The sequence below is a fragment of the Cupressus sempervirens genome, chromosome 11, assembly GCF_028749045.1.
Source record: "Cupressus sempervirens isolate cs-2001-9-10 chromosome 11, ASM2874904v1, whole genome shotgun sequence".
Taxonomy (NCBI): domain Eukaryota; kingdom Viridiplantae; phylum Streptophyta; class Pinopsida; order Cupressales; family Cupressaceae; genus Cupressus; species Cupressus sempervirens.
Window position 1 is genome coordinate 30876370 of NC_143128.1, and position 26067 is coordinate 30902436.

General features: G+C 34.2%; 1 protein-coding gene across 1 annotated transcript in view; it reads right to left on the reverse strand.

The window, feature by feature from the left end:
* Positions 1-26067, reverse strand: part of DCP2 (decapping 2) — a 99577-nt gene that overhangs the window by 50329 nt on the left and 23181 nt on the right. Inside the window, exons 2-4 of the mRNA XM_089808684.1 lie at positions 22051-22202; positions 20677-20804; positions 2170-2268 (exon numbers count right to left, since the gene is read on the reverse strand). Of these exons, the coding sequence (XP_089664810.1) occupies positions 2170-2268; positions 20677-20804; positions 22051-22202 (379 nt within the window). The remainder of the gene's footprint in view (positions 1-2169; positions 2269-20676; positions 20805-22050; positions 22203-26067) is intronic.

Sequence of the window (26067 nt, forward strand, 5' to 3'; positions counted from 1 at the left end):
GTCAGACAGCCAGGGAAAGGATTTGGTGTTTGCACTAATTAGTGAACAATGGATGGACTTTCTGCTGGATGGCTGCCAACATTGTCCAGAAAAATTGAAAAGGATGGACTAAGATTATCCACAATTGTCAAAGCAAGAACACAGTAAACATCACATCCCAACATCAACAAGCTATGCAATTGTGCAAATGGACCCTCATGGTCTGCTGAATCATAAGTTACCCAGTTAGTTAGAATTGAAATTTAACTACATGGCAAGACGCAGAGATTCAAACAACACACGTATAAGATGGACGAAGGGAAATCTCAGTGCAGATAAAGACACAAGGTTTCCATGATTCCTGTCAAACAGATTCAACATTGAAAGATTAATACTTATGAGAGTTTACTTCAGAAATAGAAGCTTCAATGAATATGAAAACCCCGGTATAAAACTAAAACCAAAGAATAATAAAGCCAGGGGATAAACTGTCTTTCAGTAAATTGGAGTAGTGTCAGATGCAATTGGATCTTCTGGCGAATGATGCTACTGCCGACATCCTCTAGCAAACTTTGTTTAAAGGATGAAGCAAGGTAATTTCCTAATCAAGAATTTAAAAAAGAAAACCAAGCTCTACTCCAGTATCAAGAAACCTTAGTTGTGAAACTGTCCCATCAGATTAGATGAATTGTAAGCTACCCAGTGAGTTTAAATTCCATCTCAAAAAGCCAAAGAGAATTATGGATGCATGCAATAGATAGGTGACAGAAAATCTCAATAACGATAAGATGCAAACTGCAACATCTTTTAAGATTAGTCCAAATATTCTAGCATCTGAGAATTAGATCATTTGTCAAAAGGAATGCACCCCAAAAAGAAAATTAACTAATGAGAGGGTTTTACCTTTTAAAGGAAACAGAAATTGAAGAGCTTCAATAAGTAGGCAATTAAAAGTCTCAAGTATCAAACTTGTGAAGTTTTACAACATCCGGCCTGCATTCAACTATATATACCTGAAGTTGTGCTAAGAATCTATTTAATGCATAAATATAGGGAAGCTAATAAGTGCATCCTTTATCAGGCTCAAACTTGAAGGTACCAAAAAGACGTTTGCCGGAAATTAGTGTTCCATAATACTCTCAGCATATTTTACAAGATTCTAGAGAAAAGGAATGGCCCAGTTTTATTAAAGGCAGACTCGTTTTATTAATATTATAAAATCTTGTGAATGTCTCGACTGGAATCATGAATATGGTCAACAAGCCCTCTTCAAAATTGATTATAACAAACCTTCAGACAAAATACATTGGAATTACATACTGAATATGTTGGACCAGTCAGTACTTGGATATTTTATTCATAGATCAACAATGGCCCTTTGTGATAATATACGCAATGCTTTGTAAAACCCTATTTATCGATAAAGATCTGTTTGACAAGAATGTTTGCACCTTCAATCTATCTGCTTGTAGCAGATGTTCTTTTCTATTGATCAACAACGGCTCTTTTTTGTGCTTTTGTGTGAAATATGCTTTTGTCAAACCCTATTTGTTTAAAGTAAACAACTCAAAAAGGATATCACAGATCATTTTTTACTTATATGATTGCAGAAGATGTTCTTGTTTATCTGTTGAAGTTAGCTAGAGTACAACAAAATCAAAGGACTCTCAGTGCAATGAGATCATTAACTCCTTACATGTATTTTGTTGACCGTTCAAACTTCAGACCTAAACAAATCCAACAATGTGTATGGCATTAATTTGTGTTTAAACACAATTGTTGAAATTAAACGAATATTCGTTGAGAGAAAAATGTGTTTCCTCAATTGGTCAAGGCGAGCTGGTCGTACCAAATACAGATGATCATAATGCCAATGGAGATCATCAGTGATTTGAATGCCCATTTCAATCTTTCCTATAGTTATTAAAAGTAACATGGCTCAATTTGAGATAAAAACATCTAGTTAGAAGAATGTAATTCTTTTGTTCCACGAAGTCTTTTACAAGGCAGCTCACTAGGGTTAAAAACATACTAATTAAAGAATCTTTATTCAAAATGTAATATCCAGTAGGTACACAATATCTATAAGGAAGCCTACTTTATCATCGAGAGAACATACATAGATTTTATGAAGGAAGTTATCAACATTGTCAATTTAACACACAACAAATTAAGGCTCTAAGAGTATACTTCTCTAATAGCACATGTGTGATCTTCTTCATCCTTCGCTTTCTTACCCCTAGGGAAACTCCAGCTTGCTCCTGCTTTCCAACCTTTCACAAGTACGCACTGCAGAGCAGAAATGTGCTTCTAAATAAGTAACAATTACCCTCTCCAACTTACTGCTTACCTATTCCTGTAAGTGTAATCTAATACCACAGGAGATGGGTATTATAACAAATTTAAAGTTCAACGGATATATAGTTGTTACTCAGAAGCAAATAAAAAATAAAACAAGATACCAGCTGATGAACACAGTTTTAACTGCTCACTGCAAAATTATAGCATCAGAAATGTGAACAGTAGTATGTTACAGAAAAGAAATTTAGCATATGGCATTTGTACACTCAAATAGCTATTCAATTGACAGTTGTTTTCTAATGATGCATCATGCTAGAACTGTAAATTACAAGATTGTATTATGCAAAAGCTCTGTACAAAAAAGGAGACCCAGTATATTTGAAGTAACCATGTTGGAATGTACAGGTATGGAAGGGAAGAGGGCATCATGACACACAAAAAATGCAATGTCTCACATCCTAACAGTTCAGTCCGTATATTTATAGAAGCATAACAAAAAAGCTGCTCGGTGTAAGGGTGGCATAGTTGAAGATGTACAACATGACCACGTGATCTAGGAATGGCCCTTGTGGCGAAGAAAATATGGTACAAATTAATGACACTGCACGAAACATAAACATAAGCGTCAAAATATCCTGTATCATTTAGATCAAGATTTTGAGCATATTTTGTGTTATATGAAATACAGCAAGAATCCTATTTAATAATTTTGTGTTATATGAAATACAGCAAGAATCCTATTTAATAATGCCTCAAGCAATTTTTCTTTTGGAATGCCACAGAGATAATTATTCATACATTTCCACTCAAATGTGTCCATGGTTGATACCTGCAGCCAACTGGAAAAGGAGAGACAAAAGCAAACCCCTGATGATTAATTTTTGTCTCAAGTTTCATGTGCATTCAAGGTCCAAAAACATATTTCAAACAAGAGATAGTTTGTAAATCATATGACTCTTGGAAAAGTCTTCAAAAGCCATTATAATTTGTGGGTCCTAAGAACAAACTTATTCAGCAAAATCACTAATATGTATAGGTTCCTTGATTAATTAAACAAGTTATTTATAAGCATTTAATACATAAGATCAGATAAGTATATTCATGTCCAGTAGTGAATGAAAGTAGGTCAATGGGCCTCAAAAATGCATCAACAAACAAAACAAAGCACTCCCTCTAAAATCTTTCCTACAGCCAAGGCCAATGTAACTCCCATAGTATTGAGGAAACTCATAAAGTGTGTTTATACCACTGGCCCAAGCAATGATCAAGAACGAGTCAATAAAATCAAAAAGGAGAAAAGCTACAAGGTCAAGAAGTATGGGGAGAAAAGACATCTCACAAGTTTACCTACCTCTAGGTGGGAAGTCAAAATATCCAAAGGGCTATTAGCGCTGCATATCTCCTACATGGATAGGAAGAAAATAAAGATCAGCATGGGGGCTTTAGGGCTTGTAGATATTTGCATTTAAGTATGATTAATGCAGAGGGTAATGAGTACTTAATCAAATTCTCACTAGACCCAGCTAGATTGTACCTTCACTGCGAACCTGCCAACCAACATCCCTACAACAAAGATTTCCTAACTTGGTTCACAAGTGAATTTATTTTCTCCTCCACAACAATCCTTCCACAATCCAAGGTCACCAAGCACTCTACCCTACCCCCTTGCCAATCAGGATCTACCTATGACTTCCACTCCAAGACTTGTAGACATGCTCTTTGGTCTTCTCACAACTTAATTTGACCAACTTGGACACATGGTTTCAATCTAAACATTCTAAGTCTTCCTTTCTGCAGATTTGGCCAGTTTTAGACCTACTAGGAATCAGGCCTCCTATTCAGATAATTTAGTTTTCTTTCCAAATCCACCTACAACTTATGGATTAAAATCCAGTTTCAAATACCCTTTTCCCTCTTCTCTAGGATTCTAAACTTTTACAACTGGGTTTTCTCTCCTTAGTACCAAATCCTAAAACCCTCACTTTGATACCCTAGTAGGGTTAGATCCTTGGTTTACCAAAGCAACATATGTTTAGATTTTGTTTCTCCAAGAGAGCACCCTACAGAAAGTTATGTACAACCAAACACTCAATCCATGCTCAGTTTAATTGACCACCTTGCACATTCATATTTGCATACTTGTTTGCAGTCAATCTGACTAACCACATAAAGATGTCTAGCCCCTGATTGCTTTCAAACACCGTGGAGTCGTTGTGTATGTCTAATACCAACAAAATCTTAAATTACACAAGGCAGCCCTCCATTACACCAAAGATGAGAATTTTCTAATGGTGGGATTAAGAGGAATTTCCAATTTGTCTTAGAAACCCTAGTTTTGAGGGTTTTGTGTCCTGCAACTACAAATTTGATTAAATATTTCTCTTCCTGGCACCTTAAGACCTCATACTTGGACCAAAAGATAGTTAATTCAATCCTAAAAAGATCAGTATGGGTTTGGGCCCTTCTTCAATCCATACACATCCGTACAGATCTCTGCAACAGCAAATTTTACACAGGAAAACAGTATTTTGTGTTAATTTCTAGGATCACAGCAAATGTACTAACAATTCCCATTGTATTGATTGTGTTCCAAATGCAAATAAAGGCCTATAAATATGAGAGGAGGAGACATGTTTCATGACGAGACATGTCTCTACAATTAAACATCACTAGTTAGCATTTTAATATAATAGTAGTATAAATAACCATATATGTAACTCATCTTAAGCATATATGTAATATTAATATGTTAACCATATATGTAATATATTATTATATTATTATATTATTATATAATAATACATAATGTATAATATATATAATATATATTATATTACATATATTATATTATATATATATAAAAGATATTTTATCTTAAAGATGATTTACCATCAACAAGGTATGTCATGTTAAAATCAATCCGACAAAAGCTACAACCTTAACATTTTGGCACATAAAATACACCAAATCTTCATTAAACTTCACCAATTACATCAGTCGACCATATAGGTCATTATCTAACTCCCTAACTGCATTCCAACCAACCATAACATGAATTTGAACTAAATTACCGCTAGATCGCAACTTTTGCAAAATGTTGTCAATGTTGTGTTGTTTTGCAACTTACTAATCTTCAACCTTGAGAGATAGTGATAGCTTCTCTATTTCGCAACTTGCCTATTTTTGATCTTGTGAAATAGTGATAGCTTGTTTACATCTTTTATATTTTGCATCATGAATGAAAAATAGGACCAAGCATGGCCTCATGTTGCACTCTAGTTTGACAACCCTACCTGATCAAAAGACTCATACAACTCATGGTCTTGTGTGACCTTATTACATTGCCATGAAAACATTATTACATTGCCATGAAAACATAAGAAAAATAGGCCCAAATGAACAAATTGATCATTCTCCTTGGTGCCCCTGCACCAATGACAACCTTCAATAGATAAAGGCTCTGGCAGTACTAGTATGAATATTGAAGAATGTTGTTTGAGTCTCTATAGAGACAATGGTATCTCCCCCGGATCTTGTAGTAAAAGGGGCATTAGAGCTGAAATGTTGCTCAATCTCCAACTTGTAGCCAATCAGAGCCCACCTTCAATTGACCAAGGGGAAACATGACCCAATGAGACTAATGGCATTGAAGATAGTAAAGATAGCAAACGATACCATCCATTGCATGAAAAGATGTGCTACATAAAAACATACTCAATTGAGTATGAGTGGCTGAGGGGTGGAGAAACAAGTGGTGGGGTACTATCAACAGGTATCTCATGATGAACTCCTTTCAGAAAAAAAGTTGACAAGTAACATCCAAGAAATACATGGCAAAAGGAAGTCTCTAAACTGAGATAATAGGAAACAAAAGCAGCAAGCTAATTTTAAAATACAAACAATTTTGGAGTCTCTTAAGGCCTAGATATGCAGTCATCATTGAATAAAAAAGGTGTTGTGTGTATAACTTTGGGAAACCTCCCCTGGATCTAAGCCTTTGTATGTAGAAAGTCAGTCCAACAATAGTCTCAAGAAGTAGATATTAAGCAACATACTCAGCTTGGACAATATACTAAGGAATGGTCCATTTGCAATGAATTGGACACTACAACATGCGAATTTGGATCCTCTAAATATGAACCTAGTCAATTGACTCCAAACTAAGTCCCCAAACTTCAACCCGTATAAAACTGTATGTTTAATGATTGTGTTAAAAAGACATCTAAATGAAGGGATATCTTTGAAGTGGATCTAAAACCATAGACAAAGAAAAATGAAGTGTATCCCTTATAGGTTTGATTAAAAGCCAATGTTTATGCTTAAGGACGGGACACAAAATTGGACTGTGAAGTACGTGTATGTTGAATTGACCTTCAAAGGATCCCCTTTAAATAATTTGAATAGGGAAAATTTACATTTGGAGATGTTCAAAATCATAAACTTCATTTTACTAAGACTGACAGGAACTTGGTTGTGATCACATAAACAAGAAAGATGTATCACGTTGTCATTGAATGAAATCTTAGGTTTCATAGAAAATCAACTGCTTCTCTCTTATGTGAAAATTAAGTTCTAATTGAGAGAGTGAGATGATTATTCTTGTATATCCAAATCTGTATGGAGAAAATACAAAACACAATTTTTACAGTCTTTTGAAAAATACAGATATATACTTATAGTTATTTTATGTTTATACAAATATATGGAAAATGCAAAGCACAACTGCCAGGATCTTCTGGAACATACATGTGCATGCATAGTAGTTTCTTATATCAATGTGGAGAGGGTATTAGTATCATTTTATTGTCTCTCATCAATGAGAGAATTGAGTGTCTAATATGGAGTAGAGACATTTTTCTTTCTCATGAAATTATAAATCTTTTGAAAAAAATTGAAGTATCGGCTATGGTGCCATATTGCGATGTAATTGGTAAAATACTTGTTTGTTATTAACAAAGACCGAGAGGTCTATATATACAAAAGAATAAAGTGATGTTTCCTTAGGCAATGATCGTAAAGAATAGAAATATTTTATTCTAGCTAAATAAAGAAAGCTAACATATAACTACAGCTAACTAATATTAGAAACATTCTAATATTTACATTAGATTACAAACAGATAACCATTAACTAATAATAAAATCTTATCTATTATTGCAATAGTGGTAGTTTCTTATATCAATGTGGAGAGAGCATTAGTATCATTTTATTATCTCTCATCAATGAGAGAATTGAGTGTCTAATATGGAGTAGAGACATTTTTCTCTCATGAAATAATAGTTTAATGAGAACATAAGTTGATGACAAAACTCAGATTCAAATATAGATATCTGCATATGAGTCATTTTAGTATGCTTTTGTACTTGTATGAATCCAATCATGTCAGAAAATTATAAGTGAATGCTCTAAAGATGTTAACTGACACCAGTCACTACAACAGCCAGATTTCTATATTTGAATTTGTTGTTGTAATTCTATAAGAGCATTATTGTTGCATATTTTAGTCATCTGTCTTTCTTAGTGTTGATTCTTGCTCTCACCTATTTTCCTAGATTGAACAGCAAGTTAGCTAAATCAATACAATCTAGCAAAACCTATGATACAGAGATTTACTCATGTAAAGTTAAGCATTGATGTTTTTCTATTTTGTAACTGGTAAACAAAAAAGTTTTATATTGACAAGACTGAGATAGAGGTGGATGAACAGTGTGTTAGGATTAGATAGACAGAAAATAACAGTTGCATGCAAATATAACCAATATCAAAGGAATAAAGCACACAAATAAACAGAAGACACAAAGATTTAATGCGGTTCACCCAATCCCTGGGCTACGTCCAACAAACATCAAGTCCAATATTATTATCCAGTAACTTTAACCTGTTACAATCTTCAATCTCCCTTAAAGCTCAATAACACTGCGAGACGCTGCTATATATTTGCATTAGGAAAAACCCTAAGCCAATATTAGATCACTTATGTCAGCTTAACAAGTTAACCCTAAACATACTTGACGGGTCAACCTTGGGACATGGTCGATGAGTCAACTTGAAAATGGTTGACGGGTCAACCTTGGGAAATGGTTGACAAGTCAATTCGGCAATGCTTGACGAGATAACAAAAAAAAGTCAACCCCAAGGCTTATGTAAAAAGTACAGTACTTCCTTGATCAGTCACCACAAATCAACACGGTGACCCACATCTCCACATTGGAATGTGATATTCATTTACGAAAGCTTTGGCCCAAATAATTCAAATGTTGCTTCCATTGTCAATTCAAAAATGTCTGAAAGGTTGCATGTCAGTCAGAATCATCTAGCCTAGCCAAAGGATCTTCTGAAGCTTATGAGAGACTGTACGATAAAGTTTGTGCACTAACACCAGTTCTCAGATGGAATAGTATGATTGCAGATCATTTTATTTTCTCCCTCATGAAGGTAAGGGTCCCTTTCAGTAGGAAGTTGTGCAAGGGACCATTGATCTATAGCTGAAGAAAAATCACTCCAATGGTGCTCTCCCTTTGTACAGTTGCAATGTACATTAAAGGCTTGATCACAAAGACACATTGTTCTTTTGGTCTGTAATAAGCAGTTTTTTAAGCTACCAAACACTCCACAACTTCAAACCCAGCAGCACAAAGGCCCAGCCTAGGCACAAAGCTTGCAAGCACAGTGGACCAATGGGGGTTTGAACCTTGGTGGAAGCCTCACCAACAAAGTGTTTCAACCACTGCTCTGCATGGGTCACCCCCACTGATACACATTGTTACACTTATGATTATGTTATGAAATATGTATACAGTATGAACTTTTGTATGTCAATTTATTTGCCTTGTTCTTCTGCATGAGCTTCAATAGTTTGCACTATAAAAGGGATATATGGAAATTGATAATTTTATATTAAAGAAAAAAAAAATCTATCTCTATTCGTGGATGTTTTCTGCCCTTATAGTGCTGATGAGATTTTATTTCATTTTTGATTTAAGTAATATTGGAAAGGTGTTTGTAATCAATCAGAACATGTTATAAAGATTATCTTCACAATATATATGAGATGTTTTTAGTTGAAAATTTTTGTCTATGAATAGTCATTTGTTACAAGTTCGTCAATACTATGTAAAGCATTTGTCATACAATGCATAGCCTCTTAGAAAATTTCATATGGAACAAGGGTGGGACATCAACCTCAACAAACCAAAAAAAATAGAAACGTAACTTCCGTCCACAGCATCTTGTAGCCGGCATATTGGGGGAGACTAATTTTATTTTTATAATCAAATTAATCTCCCACTCTGCTTCAACACCTTACTGAGGTCACAATCAAAATATATTTGCAGTATTACTCTCACTATGCTTCAACATCTTACTGAGGTTGCAGTCATAAGATATTTGCTCTATTACTCCCTCAGTGCTATCCTAACAATCAACAAACCTTTCCACTTATAACAGCAAAAATGAAACTTTCTAAACATATTCTTGCTTTTTAAAAATGAAAACAATCATATTTTTATCTTCCAGTCTTATATTTAATTGCTGCTACTATTGTTAACTACTACCATCATTGGCATCCTAGTTTTTTGTGTTCTAATTTTTCAATTTGAATTTTTTTTAGGTTGTTGAGATTGTGCCTTGTCATATTAAATTTTCTGGCATTCTTCCCTTGACATCAAATATAATTGGTGTACTTTCCATTCCTCTTGTATAGCTAAGAATTATTTCAATCCTCTTCATAATCTAAACCACACCTTTCAGAATATCCTTTTAAAATTTATACCATCAATCTTGTACTTTGTCATGTAAAGCCAATTAATTTATCACTTATTTATCTTTCAGTAGCTTTATTTATCTTTCAGTAGCTTTACAAGCTCCCAAAAAAAATTCAATAGCATTAAATATCTTTTTTCCATTGCTTTAATCATTCTTTCTTTTCAACTATTTCAAACTTAGTAAGCTCCACCTCAATATTTGAAGAAAATACACAATTAACCAATCCATCATCTCTATTGGATTCTCTAAATTGACTTCTAGGTTTTTTTGGAGGGTAGGTTTAAACTACCTTCTTACATTGTGTAGCAAAATTGCTTTAACTTGACATCCATTTTTTAACTTTCAACTTTTTCTTCTCAATCCCAAACTAGGGCTTGGTATGAGAAGATAGATAGCTTCTTGCTAGCTTCCATATTCACTAGATGTCACTCCAATCCTATGGCTGTTATTCAGAGACATGGAGGGGATCTTCACACTCTTGTTCATTATGTAGATGATTTGATTCTCACAAAGAGTTCTATTTCCATTATTGAGAGTACTCAAAGAGCTTTGATAAAGCGTTTTTATATAAGTAACCGTGGTCCACTGTATTGCTTTCTTGGTCTTTGGGTTCATCAATCTTTTGTAGGTATGTCAGTTTTATATAAGTAACCGTGGTCCACTGTATTGCTTTCTTGGTCTTCGGGCTCATCAATCTTTTGTAGGTATGTCTATCTTTGAACTTAAGTATGCTCTTCATTTGCTTCAGAGATTTGGAATGGTTGATCGCAAGCCTATGCATACTCCTTTTCAATCAAGTTTTGTGTTGTCTATCAGTTGCACCACTCCAACAATTGCTACCACTTTGTATACACAATTGGTAGTTAGTGTTCTGTACTTGACAGATAGTCATCAGTCATTTGAAGTACATGCAGGGCAGCCAAACATATCTTGAGGTGCATGCAGGGAAGTAATCAATTTGGCACTCACTGCGTATCCGGAGCAACTCAGATTGTGGGCTTCACTGAATCTGATTGGGCTTATAATATTGATGATCGGGATTCTAGTTTTGGCTTCATTTTTTGCCTTGGTTCTGGTCCATTACATGGTCTTGCAAGAAGCAAACGGCCATTGCATTAACATCAACAATGTTATCTTATTTTTCTCAACATCTTAAAAGAATCAAACATTTTCAACTTTATCAGAACTTTCCAAATTTTAATAACCGTGTTTGTAATCAACTAGCTTTTGTTATCCAAAGTTTTGCCAAAACCCTTCCATTTTGTCAATATTTTGTATCCAAATACTAAATTTGAAAGTTTAAAAGTCTAATAAACGACTTGGATTAATCAAAGTTTTGAGAGTATGTTGGCTTTCTTTAGCGTGTCAGTAACTTTGAAAGTTTTGCAAACTTCCCAAGGTTCTGCTAGTCTCCGTTATCAAGCATATTTCAATTTTGTTGTTAAGTTGTGAAGTTTTGAAAACTAACCGAACTTCCAAAACTAGGGAAACCAACAATGTTGATAGAAAGTAATGTTCGCAAAAATCATTATATTGCCAACAAAGTTTGAAAAGGGGGCCAAATTGCCGATAAGAAGAGCTCAAAGTCTTCATAAGGAGTTAAGTAGTAAAATAAGAGGTTAGCGAAACCCATCAAACTATGAACAAAGTTCTCAAAACAAAGGGAACCACTAACTAAGGAATATAATGTTCGGAGAAATGAACATTGTCAGTAGAAGGTAGAGTTCGCAAAAACATTGAACTGTTAACAAAGTTTGCATAAGGGACCAAACTGCTAATACCGAGATAAAAGCTTTAAGTTTCCACAAGGAAAGGGAGGTGGTAAATAGGAGAGCTAAAAACCATCAAACTGTGGATAAAGTTCTCAGAAAGAAAGGAACCACCAACAAATGAAATGGAAGTTCAATTGTTCAAAAGCAAACAACGGCAGCAAATGAGAGTTATCCGTAATGTCCCCTGTCAGAAAATCAATTATTAATTTAAATTTCTCTATCCAAACTTTCTGCCAAACTGGTTTTGTATAAATTTTCTCCATATTTCTGAATGATGATTTCTCAAAAGTTAATATTCTATATATAAACTTTTTTTCTTCTAAGAGTCATGTCTTTTCATTAATTATATTATTTTCATAATATAATTAATATTAATAATAACATAATTTTATTAATAATATATACTATATCATTTCTCGTTAATGGGCTTCCAAGAGCTAATCCTTTACCCTCAGTGGTGAATCCTAGGGAGAAAAAGTAGAAGATGGAGGAAGAATGGATTAGAGTACATTTTGACGAGGCTTCTAAAGGCAACCTGAGATGTTGTGGGCCTGGATGCGCAGTCTTGAATGCAAGCAATAATGTCATGGTTCTAGGAGCAAAGTCTTTATTGGAGGGGACGAATAATGTGGCAAAATGTCAAGTGGCAATCTTCACTCTAAATGTTGCTAAGAAACATGGAGGTAAGAAGGTTCATCTAGTTGGTGATTCACAAATTGTGATCAATGGAATAATCAAGAGCAAAATGGAGGGTCGGACTCTTGGCAAGTACATTAAAAGGATCCGAAGATTGTTAGATGGCTTTGAGAGCTTTCGTGTTTCCCACACTAGAAGGGGAGGGAACGAGCTCGCAGAAAAAATAGCCAACGTTGATGTTAGTTTAGGCGAACATCAAGAGATGATAGAGGATTTAACAAATATTGTTCTATCTGAAAATCAAAACCCTGCACTGATCAAACAAATGAAATGACACCGCAATAATGGAGATGTGACGTGGTAAGTTGACAACCAAAGTCATTACCTTTGGCACATCTAGAGGCTATGGAGACAATATGCAAAAGTCACATGGAGTAGGAGCCAATTATGGTGATGTAGGGGTCAGGCAAACTTTCCAGACATAGGAAAAGGTTAAATTGTATCTTTTCTAGACGTCGCTATCTTTCCATAGTGACCAAGCTTAAGGCTTAAAGAGCAACTGGAGGCAATTTTTTACCTATTGACCCCTAAGAAGGAACAAACATCAAGTTCTAGCAAAGAGATCTCACCATGCCACCTGGGTGAGGTTTTTCACATTCAAGAAGATGAATTTATGAGCATCATCGAGCAATTGTTAGGCAAGGAATTTATGGGTAAGGATTTTTGCACATGAACAAATTTGGACATCTCGTCTATTTTTTGTGTGTGGGCTTTCCTTTTGGCCCAGCACAAGGAGGAGGTTGTAGTGATAATAGAAATGTGTCTGGAACCCGATTGGCGCCAAGGGTATCAAAGGTGGCTTGACATGGCAAAAGTGGGTCTTGGTTTCCGAACTGTTGAGGGTGTTTGGCGACATGTGGAAGGATTGGAGGAAGGTGTGCAACCTTTCCTCATATTCAACACTTTGGTCACAGCCTAGATGAATTTGCTCCAGTACTTAGCTAAATGGGAGGAGGATCAAAAGCATATGGCAGAGGAGAGGAAGTGTAAACGAAAATTCATGCCAAGCAAGGTCAGGGAAAAGGACACAAGGGAAATGGCAAAGAGAGGGGTTGCCACTAGTGTTGGGTCAGAAGATGGGGAAGATGCCAATAGTGAGAGGTATGATGCTCACTGAGTCGAGGGAGGACATGATGGCCCGTTGGAGGAATGGGTGATCCAACTTCTGGTTCACACTCGGCAGCCCATTTTCCGTAGTAGGGCATATTTCTTGCTGGTTTGTTTGGTGTTGTGTCTCTATTAGTCCTTTGGTCCATGTTTGTTTATGGGTGTCTTTGTTGGTGTCGTGTTTGGATTGGGTGTTAATGTCCATGCCTAATGGTGTTTGACGATAATGTTGTGTTGGTTTGTTGAGGGTGGCATTTGAAAATCTAGGCATGAAGGCCTGTTCATGATTGCATTGGAAGGGGGTATTTGGAAATCAAGGCATGCACGCCTACATGTTTTGCAATGTAATCCTTTTTAATATCAATAAAATTTATCATTTATCAAAAAACATATAGATTACATCATTTGTATTTCTTAATATAATATTAATATTAATATTATCACATATAATGCATAATATATTTACACTTATCAAAAAAACATATAGATTACACCATTTATATTTCTTAATATAATATTAATAATATTAATATTAATATTATCACATATAATGCATAATATATTTACTTCATATATTTAGATTACTAATCTAAATATTATATTTAATCGCTTAATATGATATTTAAATTTCATATTTAAAATTAATATATTATGCAATATGACAATAAATTATAGCTATACCATTATTAATATTATATTATTAGTAGTATTTTATTTATTTATTTATTTATATGGATCTTGTTTTGATGGGGATATCACACTCCTCCCCTATGAGATTTGCTTTTCCTCGAGCAAAAATCTCATTTATACATAACCTTTTTGTAGAACCATCATACGAAGCATTTAATTGGATGCAAGAAGATGTAAAGGATTTAGGGAGTATGCCCCATAATTCATGAAAACACAAAGTAGACATATTTTATGCATGAAAACATGAAGCCAACACATGAATGCATGAAAACACGTAGCAAGCACGATGTAGACACATAAAACATGCATTCTTGATTAATGCCTTACACTTCACTAGAATCAAGATGATGATTTACAAAATTTACTTCTTTGATAGAATTCTGCAACCACGCGTGATTATTAGTTTCAAAGAAAATAAAATGTGAGTCATGATAGATTACTCCAAGCCTATCCCATGCTAAGTCCAAGAGCAGAACTTTGTCCTCCTTGGCCTTGGTGGCAGTCTCTACATATCTGCATAAGGTGGCCCACTTAGAGGGATGCTTGATTTGTTTGCTCTTATTATCATTCTTAGCCGAGAAGAATACTTAGGATGTAAACAAATTGCTTAGGCACCAAACTCAACGGTTCCCCTCAAGGTCTTTGTGGATCCAAGCCCTTAATCCCATCTTGAACAAGTTCTCAAGGCAACTTCATCCCATCTTGGACACATCCTCAAGGCATCTTATAGGTACTTTGATCCTTACCCATCTCAAAATACCAATTGGCTATAAGACTCTCCTTGAATACACCTTTGTTTATTCTCTCATGAGGCTACCCTTACAAGTAAGTTAGTAATATACTATATGTGAATGTGAAAAGTTCACGCTATTTCAATTATAATACTAAATTAGAAAGCATGTTGAGATATAGTAGGGTGTTTATAACCAAGCATCAACAGCCTTCCTAAAGGATTTTGTGGATCCAAGCCCTTAATCCCATCTTGGAGTAACCTCAAGGCAACTTGATCTCATCTTGGTTAATCCTCAAGGCATCAATTCGATCCCATCTTGGTTAATCCTCAATGCATCTTACAGGGACGTTGATCCTTATCCATCTCGGAATAACTCATTTGCTGAATTTATACATGCCTTTCTTGTATTGTATCACTACTTATTCTTCTAGCTTAGATTTATAATTGGTTTGAGCACGGATATTATTTAAGTGAATTGATTCTAATTATTAGAATAGATAATATACTTACCTCCAAGATACATAAACTGTTATTCTACTAACAGGATTCTTTCTGAGTTGGTGACGTGCAATAAATCTGATTGTATCAGACACAGATGGTGGAGTTATTGTTCACTCTCCTTTCTGGGCATTCTGTGTATAGTTTGATATCTACTGATTATCGGTTATATCTTCCATTTGTATCAACTGTAATATTAATTTATTTTCCTGTCTTTCATTGTCTGCTTCTGATTTTGTACAGTAATATTTCCTTCGATGCCTTTTCTGTCCTTTCACTTTGTAATGCCCTTTTCTTCTTAGCTTTTATGACATCTTTAATACAGAGACATCTCTCAATTTCATCACAAATCTTCAATCAATGCCTAAACAACTATATCTCCCATTTATCAAGAATTTTGTATGCTTTTATCCTTTGTAACAGTGGCAACATAAATTACTGCATCTCATTTCCATTATGAGTCCCTTCTGGTCATTTCCCAAATACCCAAAAAGCCCGCTCAAGGCATGTTCAAAAATAGCAACAGAAGCCCTCCTATGGCTTGTATTATTCAGTCCTGAATACATAAAATCTCCATCCTTTCACTTTGTCCATCTGTCCTCCTTTCATTTTGTGGTGCCCTTTTCTTCTTAGCTTTTATGACATCTTTAATACAGAGACATCTCTCAGTTTCATCACAGATCTCCAGTCAATGCCTGCACAACTATATCTCCCATTTATCAAGAATTTTGTAGAGTAACAGTGGCAATATAAATTACTGCATCTCATTTCCATTATGAATCCCTTCTGGTGATTTCCCAAATACCCAAAAAGTTTGCTCAAGGCATGTTCAAAAATAGCAACAGAAGCCCTACTATGACTTGTATTATTCAGTCCTGAATACATAGAATGTCCAGTTGTGTTGACAACATCCCAGAAAAACATTGGTGACAATTAGATAACCATAGAGGAAGATGCCCAGGAATCACTATGTTGTTTGATCCAACTCTTCACTCATTCACAGCATGTGCAGCCCTGAAGTTTATTTATTTCCATTAACGATATTCATCATGCTGAAGGGGAAGGTATCATGATTTACAGAAATAGCTCCCAAAGCTTGCAAATTAATCTTTTTGACGGGAAACAGAACCGTGTAAGTCTTCCCTTTGGAAATTTGAATACACCTAGCATACCTAACATGTTATGCGCTTGACAACTTAACATTTTAAATTTGGCTCTTATAATTGCAAACAGAAACCAATATTCACGACACACCATTTATTACTCTGCTAAATCCCACCACAATTATGTTTCTTCAATATATGTTTCCTGGATACAAAAGTGTAAGCTTAATGTTTCAACACCACTGTTGTATACCTTACGAAACTAAATCAGCTACTATGATAAATGGGACCCATGAATATCAACACCCAACGTATTACAACCTTGCTCCCACTTAGCAACTTAATAAATATCAATGTCCTTTGCATGAATACTTACAGATATCAACGTGACCGGGTGATTAATTTATTTGCTGCCTATTTCAACGGCATTAATCTATAGTGTATAGTCATTCATAAATTTTAAGATTTCACATCCTTAGTCATATGCCCAATTCACATTCACGGTCCCACAGCCAGTCAGGAAAACTTATAATAGTTTCCTTAAATGTTTGGAGCTTGCAGCACCAAATATATACAACACTTCAAAAATAAATCAAATACAATCTCAGACTTATTAATATAAGTCCTGTGAATCTCCATGGCATCAATACTCATTCAACTTCAGAATCTCACCTCCGTTAATCATCGTCTGTATGATATTCTTGTTTTGCTTTCAAGCGCAGAGCACAACTTCTTGTAACCCTCAAACTCAAAATAAATATAGAAATATTGGAGACCGTTCAAAATTAAGCCGAGAATAAATATTAACCAAATGTTCCTTTCATTCACAAGTATTCCACGAACCAGCTTGTAAAATATTACTCCATTTGAATATCTGTGATTTTGTTTTCAATGAACCTCTGATTATACCCAACAGTACAGCATGTCCAATGCTCTGATACCAATTGTAATGTCCCGTGTCAGAACATTAATTTATTAATTTAAATTTCTCTTTACAGACTTTCTGCCAAACTGATTTTTATATATATTTTCTACATATTTCTGAATGACTATTTCTTGAAATTTAATATTCTATATATATACTTTTTTTATTCTAAGAGTCGTGTCTTTTCATAAATTATATTATAATAACTAAATTGTATTGATAATATATTTATATTAATGCCCCTACGGGTTAGGTGAGTTGGTCTGAGGTTGTGGGTAGATCTCCATGGTCTTGGGTTCAATTGTCCTGCTTGGAATTATTCAGCCACGCCTACCTGGAGGCGGTACAGATAGCAGTGTGGCCCCTGGGACTAGTCTCACCCCAAACTCGCCCCATAAAGAAAACATGCTGGGTTTGGGTTACAGGGATACCCTGAGTTATCAAAAATTAATATATAATTATATTAATAATAACATATATTATATCATTTATATATCGTATTATAAAATTAATATTAATATTATCACATATTATGCATAGTATTTTTTTTTAACCATGGGGGTGTCCCCACTACCTGCCCAACAGCCCATTTTGGGTTGAACAGGGTGAAACTAGTCCCCTTTGGAATTGGGCGGTCTTGAACCCGAGACCATGAAGGTAATTCACAACCTCAAGCTTGACCACTACACCAATTGGCCTGGATATAATATATTTACTTTATATATTTAGATTATTAATCTAAATATTATATTTTATCGCTTAATATAATATTTAATTTTCATATTTAATAATAATATATTATGCAATGTGATAATAAATTATAACTATACCATTACTTAATATTATATTACTATTATTATATTTATTTATTTAATTATATGGATCTTATTTTGATGGGGATATCACATTATCACAAGCTCTCATGTATGCAATAAAGTTCACAAAATTACATAAAAGTCAATGTGGTTTTTTTTAAAGAAAACTCACCAACGCCATTGCTAACAGTACAAGGAGCATTAACAGCTGATGCATGATAGTACAAGCAATTAATGAGGCCCTTTATATATCAATTATGGCATTTTCAGGGCATTTTAGCAAATCTGGGGCTAAAAGAAGGAATTGTGAGCAGAAAAAATAAAGATTTTACGTTTGAAAAGTCCCTGTGGTTTAAAAAGAACATTTCGTGTTATGAAAGACCATTCTAATAAATTGATTATTTACAAGAATTAATCACTTATACTTGGCAGTTAAACAGTTGGTACTGTGATGCAATGTCTTGCTAAAAATCTGATAATGAAATAGAAGAGAGATCTTTCACTGGTGTTTCATAATATCTTCCTTTGTGTGCAAAACTTGAGTGTTTCTTTCATAAATGTTTAATCAATATGCTAAAGTTGTGTGAGAAATATTATTTTTCGGCATTCATCAAATCTTTAGAAATGGGCAATCCAGTATTGCCAATTACCAATCTATGTAATAAATTGGTAATGATGATTCTATTGGGAAGTTTCTGAATTTATCAATCTTTGTGTTGAGAGAAAATGAATGCTTGTTCATGTTATATATCCAAAACAACTCCGATTCTTCCATTATTTAAAACATTCATGCTTGTTACATGGTGATGAACAAGTATTACTTGCCTTTCCGCTTTCAGGTCAAAAGCATACTAAAGTTTATACATTCATAATAAATTATTTATCATGACAGAGAGTTGTACCACATAAAAATTCAGAGGGAAACAAACTTTGTTGTTTACCCAACTGTTAGTCCATGTTTCTCATTTAGGCAAATAAAATCATTTTTTTTTAAATTATGAGAAGCAAAGTCTATTAACTAACAGACAAAAGCTGAGTATCCAGAACCAGTTTCGGCTAACTAGTATGTTCTTTGCTTCGACAGTTGATGGTTGATTTTGGCATTTATTCTGATCATCCCATTACTCTTTGGTGTGACACTCAAGAGTGTCATTCATATTTTTCACAACCCAGTGGAGCATCAATCTATTAAGCATATTGAGATCCACATGCACTTCATTCAGCAGCTCATTCCAGATGATGTTTCTTCTTTGGAGCATTTGTTTAAGAAGCAATAAGTTGCAGAAATCTTCAATAAACCTTTGGCATTTACTCACTATCTTTTGTTGTGAATTGTGATTGATGTTAGTAGTAAAGGAAGTTGTTGTGTGGTCTTTAAGTGTCTACTTTCATTTCACGTTTCGCTTTTAAGCATTTTCAATTTTCTCCTTTTTGGAGAGCACGTTTCTCCCACAAGGGTTTTCTAGTTCCTTTGTTTTTGCGAGATTTCATTCCATTACATTGTAGTCGTGTATGACTATCTAACATCGCCTTGCTGTCAGGACCCATCTTGTATCTCATATTGCATACTAATCTCCCCAAGTTGCACTTAGTGGGCAGTGTTGATGTAGGTTTAAGTTTTACTTAAGCTACCAGCATTTTACATTATTAGTTATTAGTTGTTAGATATATAACGTTTAGTGCATTTTTAATTTTCAGGTTGAGGTAGTTGTTCCCATACCTCTTCACACCTCCATTTTTATTTGATGTGTTTGTACATTGTGTATTGTATCATTCATTATTGTTTACTCCTTGTGACAAATCATCTCTCTTGTTGATTCTCTTGGTTGCTGTGAAAGATGTTTTGGTTTGCAGATTGAGTTTTGACTTTTGAGCACTCTAACATTGCATTCATCAAATGCATGTGCATTTTTGCAAATCTAACTGAACATCTCAGAGGGCCTCCACCATTCACCTAATGTGAGATCTTTTTTCCATTAAAAAAAGCCTCATTTGTCTTCAATTTCAAGGAACACTTCAAAATTAATAATTAATCTTTATAAATATAATTATAAATAGACAAACAAGTAAATGTCACTCAAAAAGCAAATGCAGCTACTAGGATGGACAATTGCATCGAATCCAAAATGGAAACAGTTTTCATAAATATATCGTAATTATTTACAAGAAAGGTCTCCAAAAATTGCATAGCATATAGCATGGCTAACAGGAAAAATAGTCTTTTTATCAAACACAAAATTAGGAAATGGTGTCTTATTTAATGCCTCCCTAAGATTGAAAGCACTATACATACCCGTTCATATGACTCGTCCAAAATTATTGCACCAGTTACTGGCACACGAACTTTATAGGAAGTGAAATCCTTGTATATGTCATCTATATGTGCTATATAGGGTCTCAATGCAGCACAACTCTGAAACACTTAAGGAGTTAAAGAAATGTGCTTGCGCTTACATAATCAATTATAACACAAATAAACAATGTGCTCATAATCCACATCAAAGAATCTCCCACCGAGCTACATAACAAAGTATATATATTCATCAACTCAGTAGATGAGTATTGAACCACATTTTTCCAAAATTAACTGCATACAGTCTTCCATATAAGTATCTACAAATACATGAACTTGTAGAAGTCAGTAAATCCCTAAGAAATATTGTTTAAAAGAAACATTTAATTAATATCCAGTTTGATATAAATATAGTCATTACATGCACAACTACAGCATGTGTACAATTAAGACTATTATATCATGAACTCAGATAGGTACATATCTTTAAAAGTAGACGCTTTGTTGCTGCAGTAATGATTATGATTAATTTCCAATATTTAACCCTAGATTTCTCACAATGTGTTACAAGAGATCTACGACCCAATTTCCTTCCAACCTATCATTTGAAACTAAACAGAAGTCCACCTGTTATAACAATAAACAATATGAACAAGCTTTGTGCACCATTCTAATAACAAATACAGACACAATGGAGGAAAATTGTTCCTTCTTAACTTGCCTTTCTCTAGATTTTAGCTTGACCCATCATTTATTTTAGCAAAATAGATGCTTTTGACATTGTTAATGCACCCAGGGCCCACTCAAAATCATAAAGTTTTTTAAGGAATAAAAATAGAGGTATAGGATGAAAAAGGCCCAACTTTGCAAAGCATACAAAACCCTTCCATGTGAATGGAAATTTTGCTAGAAGAACAATAATAACTTGTTAGCAATAGGAAACATAACTACTTGTTAGCAATACCATTACTGAACAGTCTGTAAAATTAAAGTCTATGGTAACCCTATATGTGTGAGTGTGTGCCCACAGCCTGATAATAAAGAAAATAACACTACAACAGATGCATGCTTCTGGCATAGGCATAACCATTTGCCTATTAAGCACACTCAAACAGCCATTCTGCCTTACTTTTCTATCATTATGTCACTGTACATATTTATGATGCAAAAACAATATATTGAATTCTCTCATAAAAAATCCAATAAAGATTTGAAACAACTCATCTTCAAAAATATTTAGGACAAGAATGTGAACCATATGTCAGTTTCACGGCAACAGAACACAAATATACAAAAAATAAGTGCAAAACATCATCTAAAATCTAGATGCATCAACTGCAATGATAAAGCAACAAACATCTATTCAAAGGATACTTAAAGATGTGAATTCCCTTAGGCTTAGGGACTTTAAGGATGGATTTTGCTCCATTGCATTGTCCTCATAAAACCAATGTGCGCATTCAATAAGAAATAGAATCCTTTCAAATGACTGTAGGTCTTCTTTAGGACAATTCAAAACAAACCGACTGCATTACATATAGTACACTGTTAGTAGCTTCATAATAGTGCAAAGCCTATGATTTTATCCGCTATAAGTGAGCTGCTTCAAGCAAAACAGAGAAAAGAGCTCTACCAGTACTCACAAAAAATAGATCTCTAATTTTGACCCTAACGTAGTGAAAAATTAGCAGCAGTGCAAAGTTTACTAAAAAGAACAAAAAAAGACAAGAGTAGCAAAGAAGTATCATAAATTGACCTCCTTTACAAATGTTTAATACAGCCTCTGCAAACTTGTTGAAATAGAATATTTCACATGATACTATCATATAAACACAATTCATGAAATTTAATTCATCGTAGCCAACTAAGTGTCGCCAGCACACCTAACAGATAGGTAAGTACTCAAGTGAAAATTTAAAGAAGCTTCTGCAAAAAATACTTTGCTTCAATAAATTTAATGAGATTTTTAGCACTAACAGCAACAGAAGAATGGTCATCCCCTCACTAATTTCAAAACTACTTCGGTATGAAAATAAATGGCAGATTTTCTACAAAACCCGATTGAAAGTTAATACAAGAACAGGATTGTTAAGATTAAAGAAAGTGAATCACAGCTTTGATATTACTTTAGGATAAGTTGAACAAAGATTTAGCAAATGCTACTAATTTAATACACACACTTAAATTGAAGCAAGTTCAATTCTGATCGTACTTTGGGATAAATTGAACAAAAATTAGCAAATGCTACTGATTACACACACACACACACAATTAAATTGAGCCAAGCCTAATTTGAGACTACTTCAGAACAAGAGGAAAAAAATTCAGCAAAAGCTACTGATAATACATACACACATGTATATATACCGTAGTTCCAGGACTCTTTGAGACCTGTCAAGTCCCGAGCCAAGTGACCCTACCTAGTCCCATGGGCTTGGAACTATAGAAGAACTCACTTTACACACTACTCGCTAGAAATTTGTATTTGGCCAAGTTTTTGCTAAGTTCTGCCAAGTTTTGCCAGTTTTTCGCCGAGTCCCCAGTCAGATAAGCCTTGCTGAGTACAAACCAAGTCCAAGTCTCGATTCTATGGTGTATACACACATTCAGAAAATGCTACTGTATATATACTACTTTAAGCTTTAGGGTGGATAGAAAAAAAGATGCAGAAAATGCTACTGACAATACATGCATGCATGCATGCATACAGTACACACACACACACACACATATACATATATATATATATATATATATATATATATATATATATATATGTCTATACATGTGTGTGTGTGTGTAATTGAATAAGTCTCTCCAAGTGCAAGAATAAAATGAATTTTGATTGGACCTCATGAAAAAATACCTAGGACTTAGGTGCAAGTTACACCATAAGAGCTTAGACTAGAGTTCTCATTGGGCACTATAAAAGAAATTACAATTTGGAACAAAAATGAAGTAGAGTTTGAGGCTCTCTTAGAAGGATTAAAAATTTAAAACTGTATGAATAAAAGCAAATAAGTTCAATTGGTGTGGATGGAGACTTTATGGTCTGCATTAGTGCAATTTATAGTGGTCTAGTAGAGATCTACAAATAGGAAGTGGAGCAAATGTGTAGATAACATCACCTCAATTCAGATTACAACATCTCTTAAGGTTATTTACCAAGAAGCTATTTGGGTTGTGAACCTCTCGGTTAATTGAGTTATAGAACAAAACAAGCTATTAGTCATATCAAACCGTTCAGAGATGTCAGAAAATCTTCAGGGATCTTGGACATTAAAAAAGGCATGGATTATAGTCCAAATTTTAAAGCACGACAGAACATGTGGTTTCAGCATTTTTAAAAGGATTAAATCACAATGGCATCTGTACCATTCGTTTTAAAGGAGGAGATTTGAAGGCAAGACATGGAAGATGGTAAGTCTAACAACCATTAAAGGAGAGCAATGCGTACATGTGGAAAAGGATTAATGCAGGAGATGTACATGATCAAAGCATCACGGATACTGTACAGGAAAATGTGAGGTAAGTTGATTGTGGCAAACTTCTCCTGGTTCCAATGGTGCAACAAACCAATGGAGAATACTTCCAACTAGATTGGGGATCAACCATGGACATTATTGGTGTTTTCAAACATGAGGACTTAAGGAGAATAACAAATTGAAGTTTTATCTACTCCTTACCAAAAAAACATATGTTGATACAAAACTTTTATGGATAACTACATCATGCTATTATCTTCTAAAGGGCAAGAGCCTTTGCGAAAACTCAAAGAATATTTCCTCTTCATTTTCCATTGCAATAACTAAGCATGCAATTATCTATTTCTCTCCCTGTGGGACCACGTCAAAGTTGGTCTTTCATTTTACCATAACAGGAGCTATCTTCATAGGAGAAACCTGCACAAACATGTTTGTATTCAAAGATTGCTATGGTAATGTCCCTTTTTAGATTGCTTGGACACTACATGGGTTGATGAGTGCAAGTGCAGTTATATGACTTATGATAATGTATTATGGACAAGAACCAATGAAATATGAGTATAGCTGGTAATTCCAAATGCTATGATAATGGAAATACACTAATTAATTATAATGTAACAGTATGTTGCAATGTACAGATAACTGGAAGTTCCTAATATTGGAGTAATGGAGATACACTTATGAATAATATAATGGGAAAAGGAAAAATATATATACGACTGTAATTCCAAATGCCACCATGGAATACAACTGATAATCCTATCACAGTTACAATAATGACTGCTATATGTGCTTGGCAGTTCGAAAATAATATAGAATTCAATATATAGATGTATTAGCTATCTCTGATTTAGCAATAAAAAATATACACATTACCCTGTGAGCCATCTCTGATATACAATCTGACACACGCTGCAAGTTACAGTATGTTCACTTCGCAGAAGAATGTCATCTCTGACATTCTATTATGGATTATGAAATATTCTATACAGGAGCCGACTCTGATATATCAAATATGTCATATGCTCTTTACTAGGTGCCATCTCTGATCTGCAATTATAATACTTGCACTTGACATAAGTTGTGCTAGCAACCATCTATGTTCATTACTCAAGCGGAATCCACAAAGGGAGTTATGTTTATAAAATCAATTCTCAAATATGTTATATGCTCTATACTTGGTGTTGACTCTGATCTGAAATTATAATATTTGCACTTGATATAGGTTGCGCTAGCAACCGTCTATGCTCTTTACTCGAGCGGAATCCACAAAGGGAGTTATGTTTATAAAATTGATTCTCAATACATGCTTTGGATAGCCAATCGGCTTGATATATATACATGTTAGAAGAAGCACGATGAACAAATGCCAAACTTCATTATCATCAACTGCCAATTGTTAATGGTAAACAATACCATTGTGTGGATTATCATTAATCACCATTTTTTAATTGTAAACAAATATGATTGCATAGTTAATCGTATGTTATAACTTATTGCAAATAACACATAACAGCCAAGTTTCAATGGTAAACGAATATAACCATTGCTAAGAATTATGTTTACTCATAATAATCATAAACAATTAATTATTCTCACTATAACAAATGGTGGTTAATGATATTCCACACAATCGTATTGTTTACAATTGTGTGGAATATTGTCATTTATGATAACATTAGCCCACACCATCGTATCGTTACAAGTAATAAAGCAGATTACCATTAAATACCGTTATCAATAATCCACACAATCATAATGTTACGAGTAATCAATCAGATTATTCATAGTAATCATTAATTATTATTGTCAACTATAATTACAAATGCCTAATTCATTACCAAATTGAGAAATGGAAATAAAAATTAAAAGAGCTCTAAAATAAGCCCGCCTTGATGCTTGACTA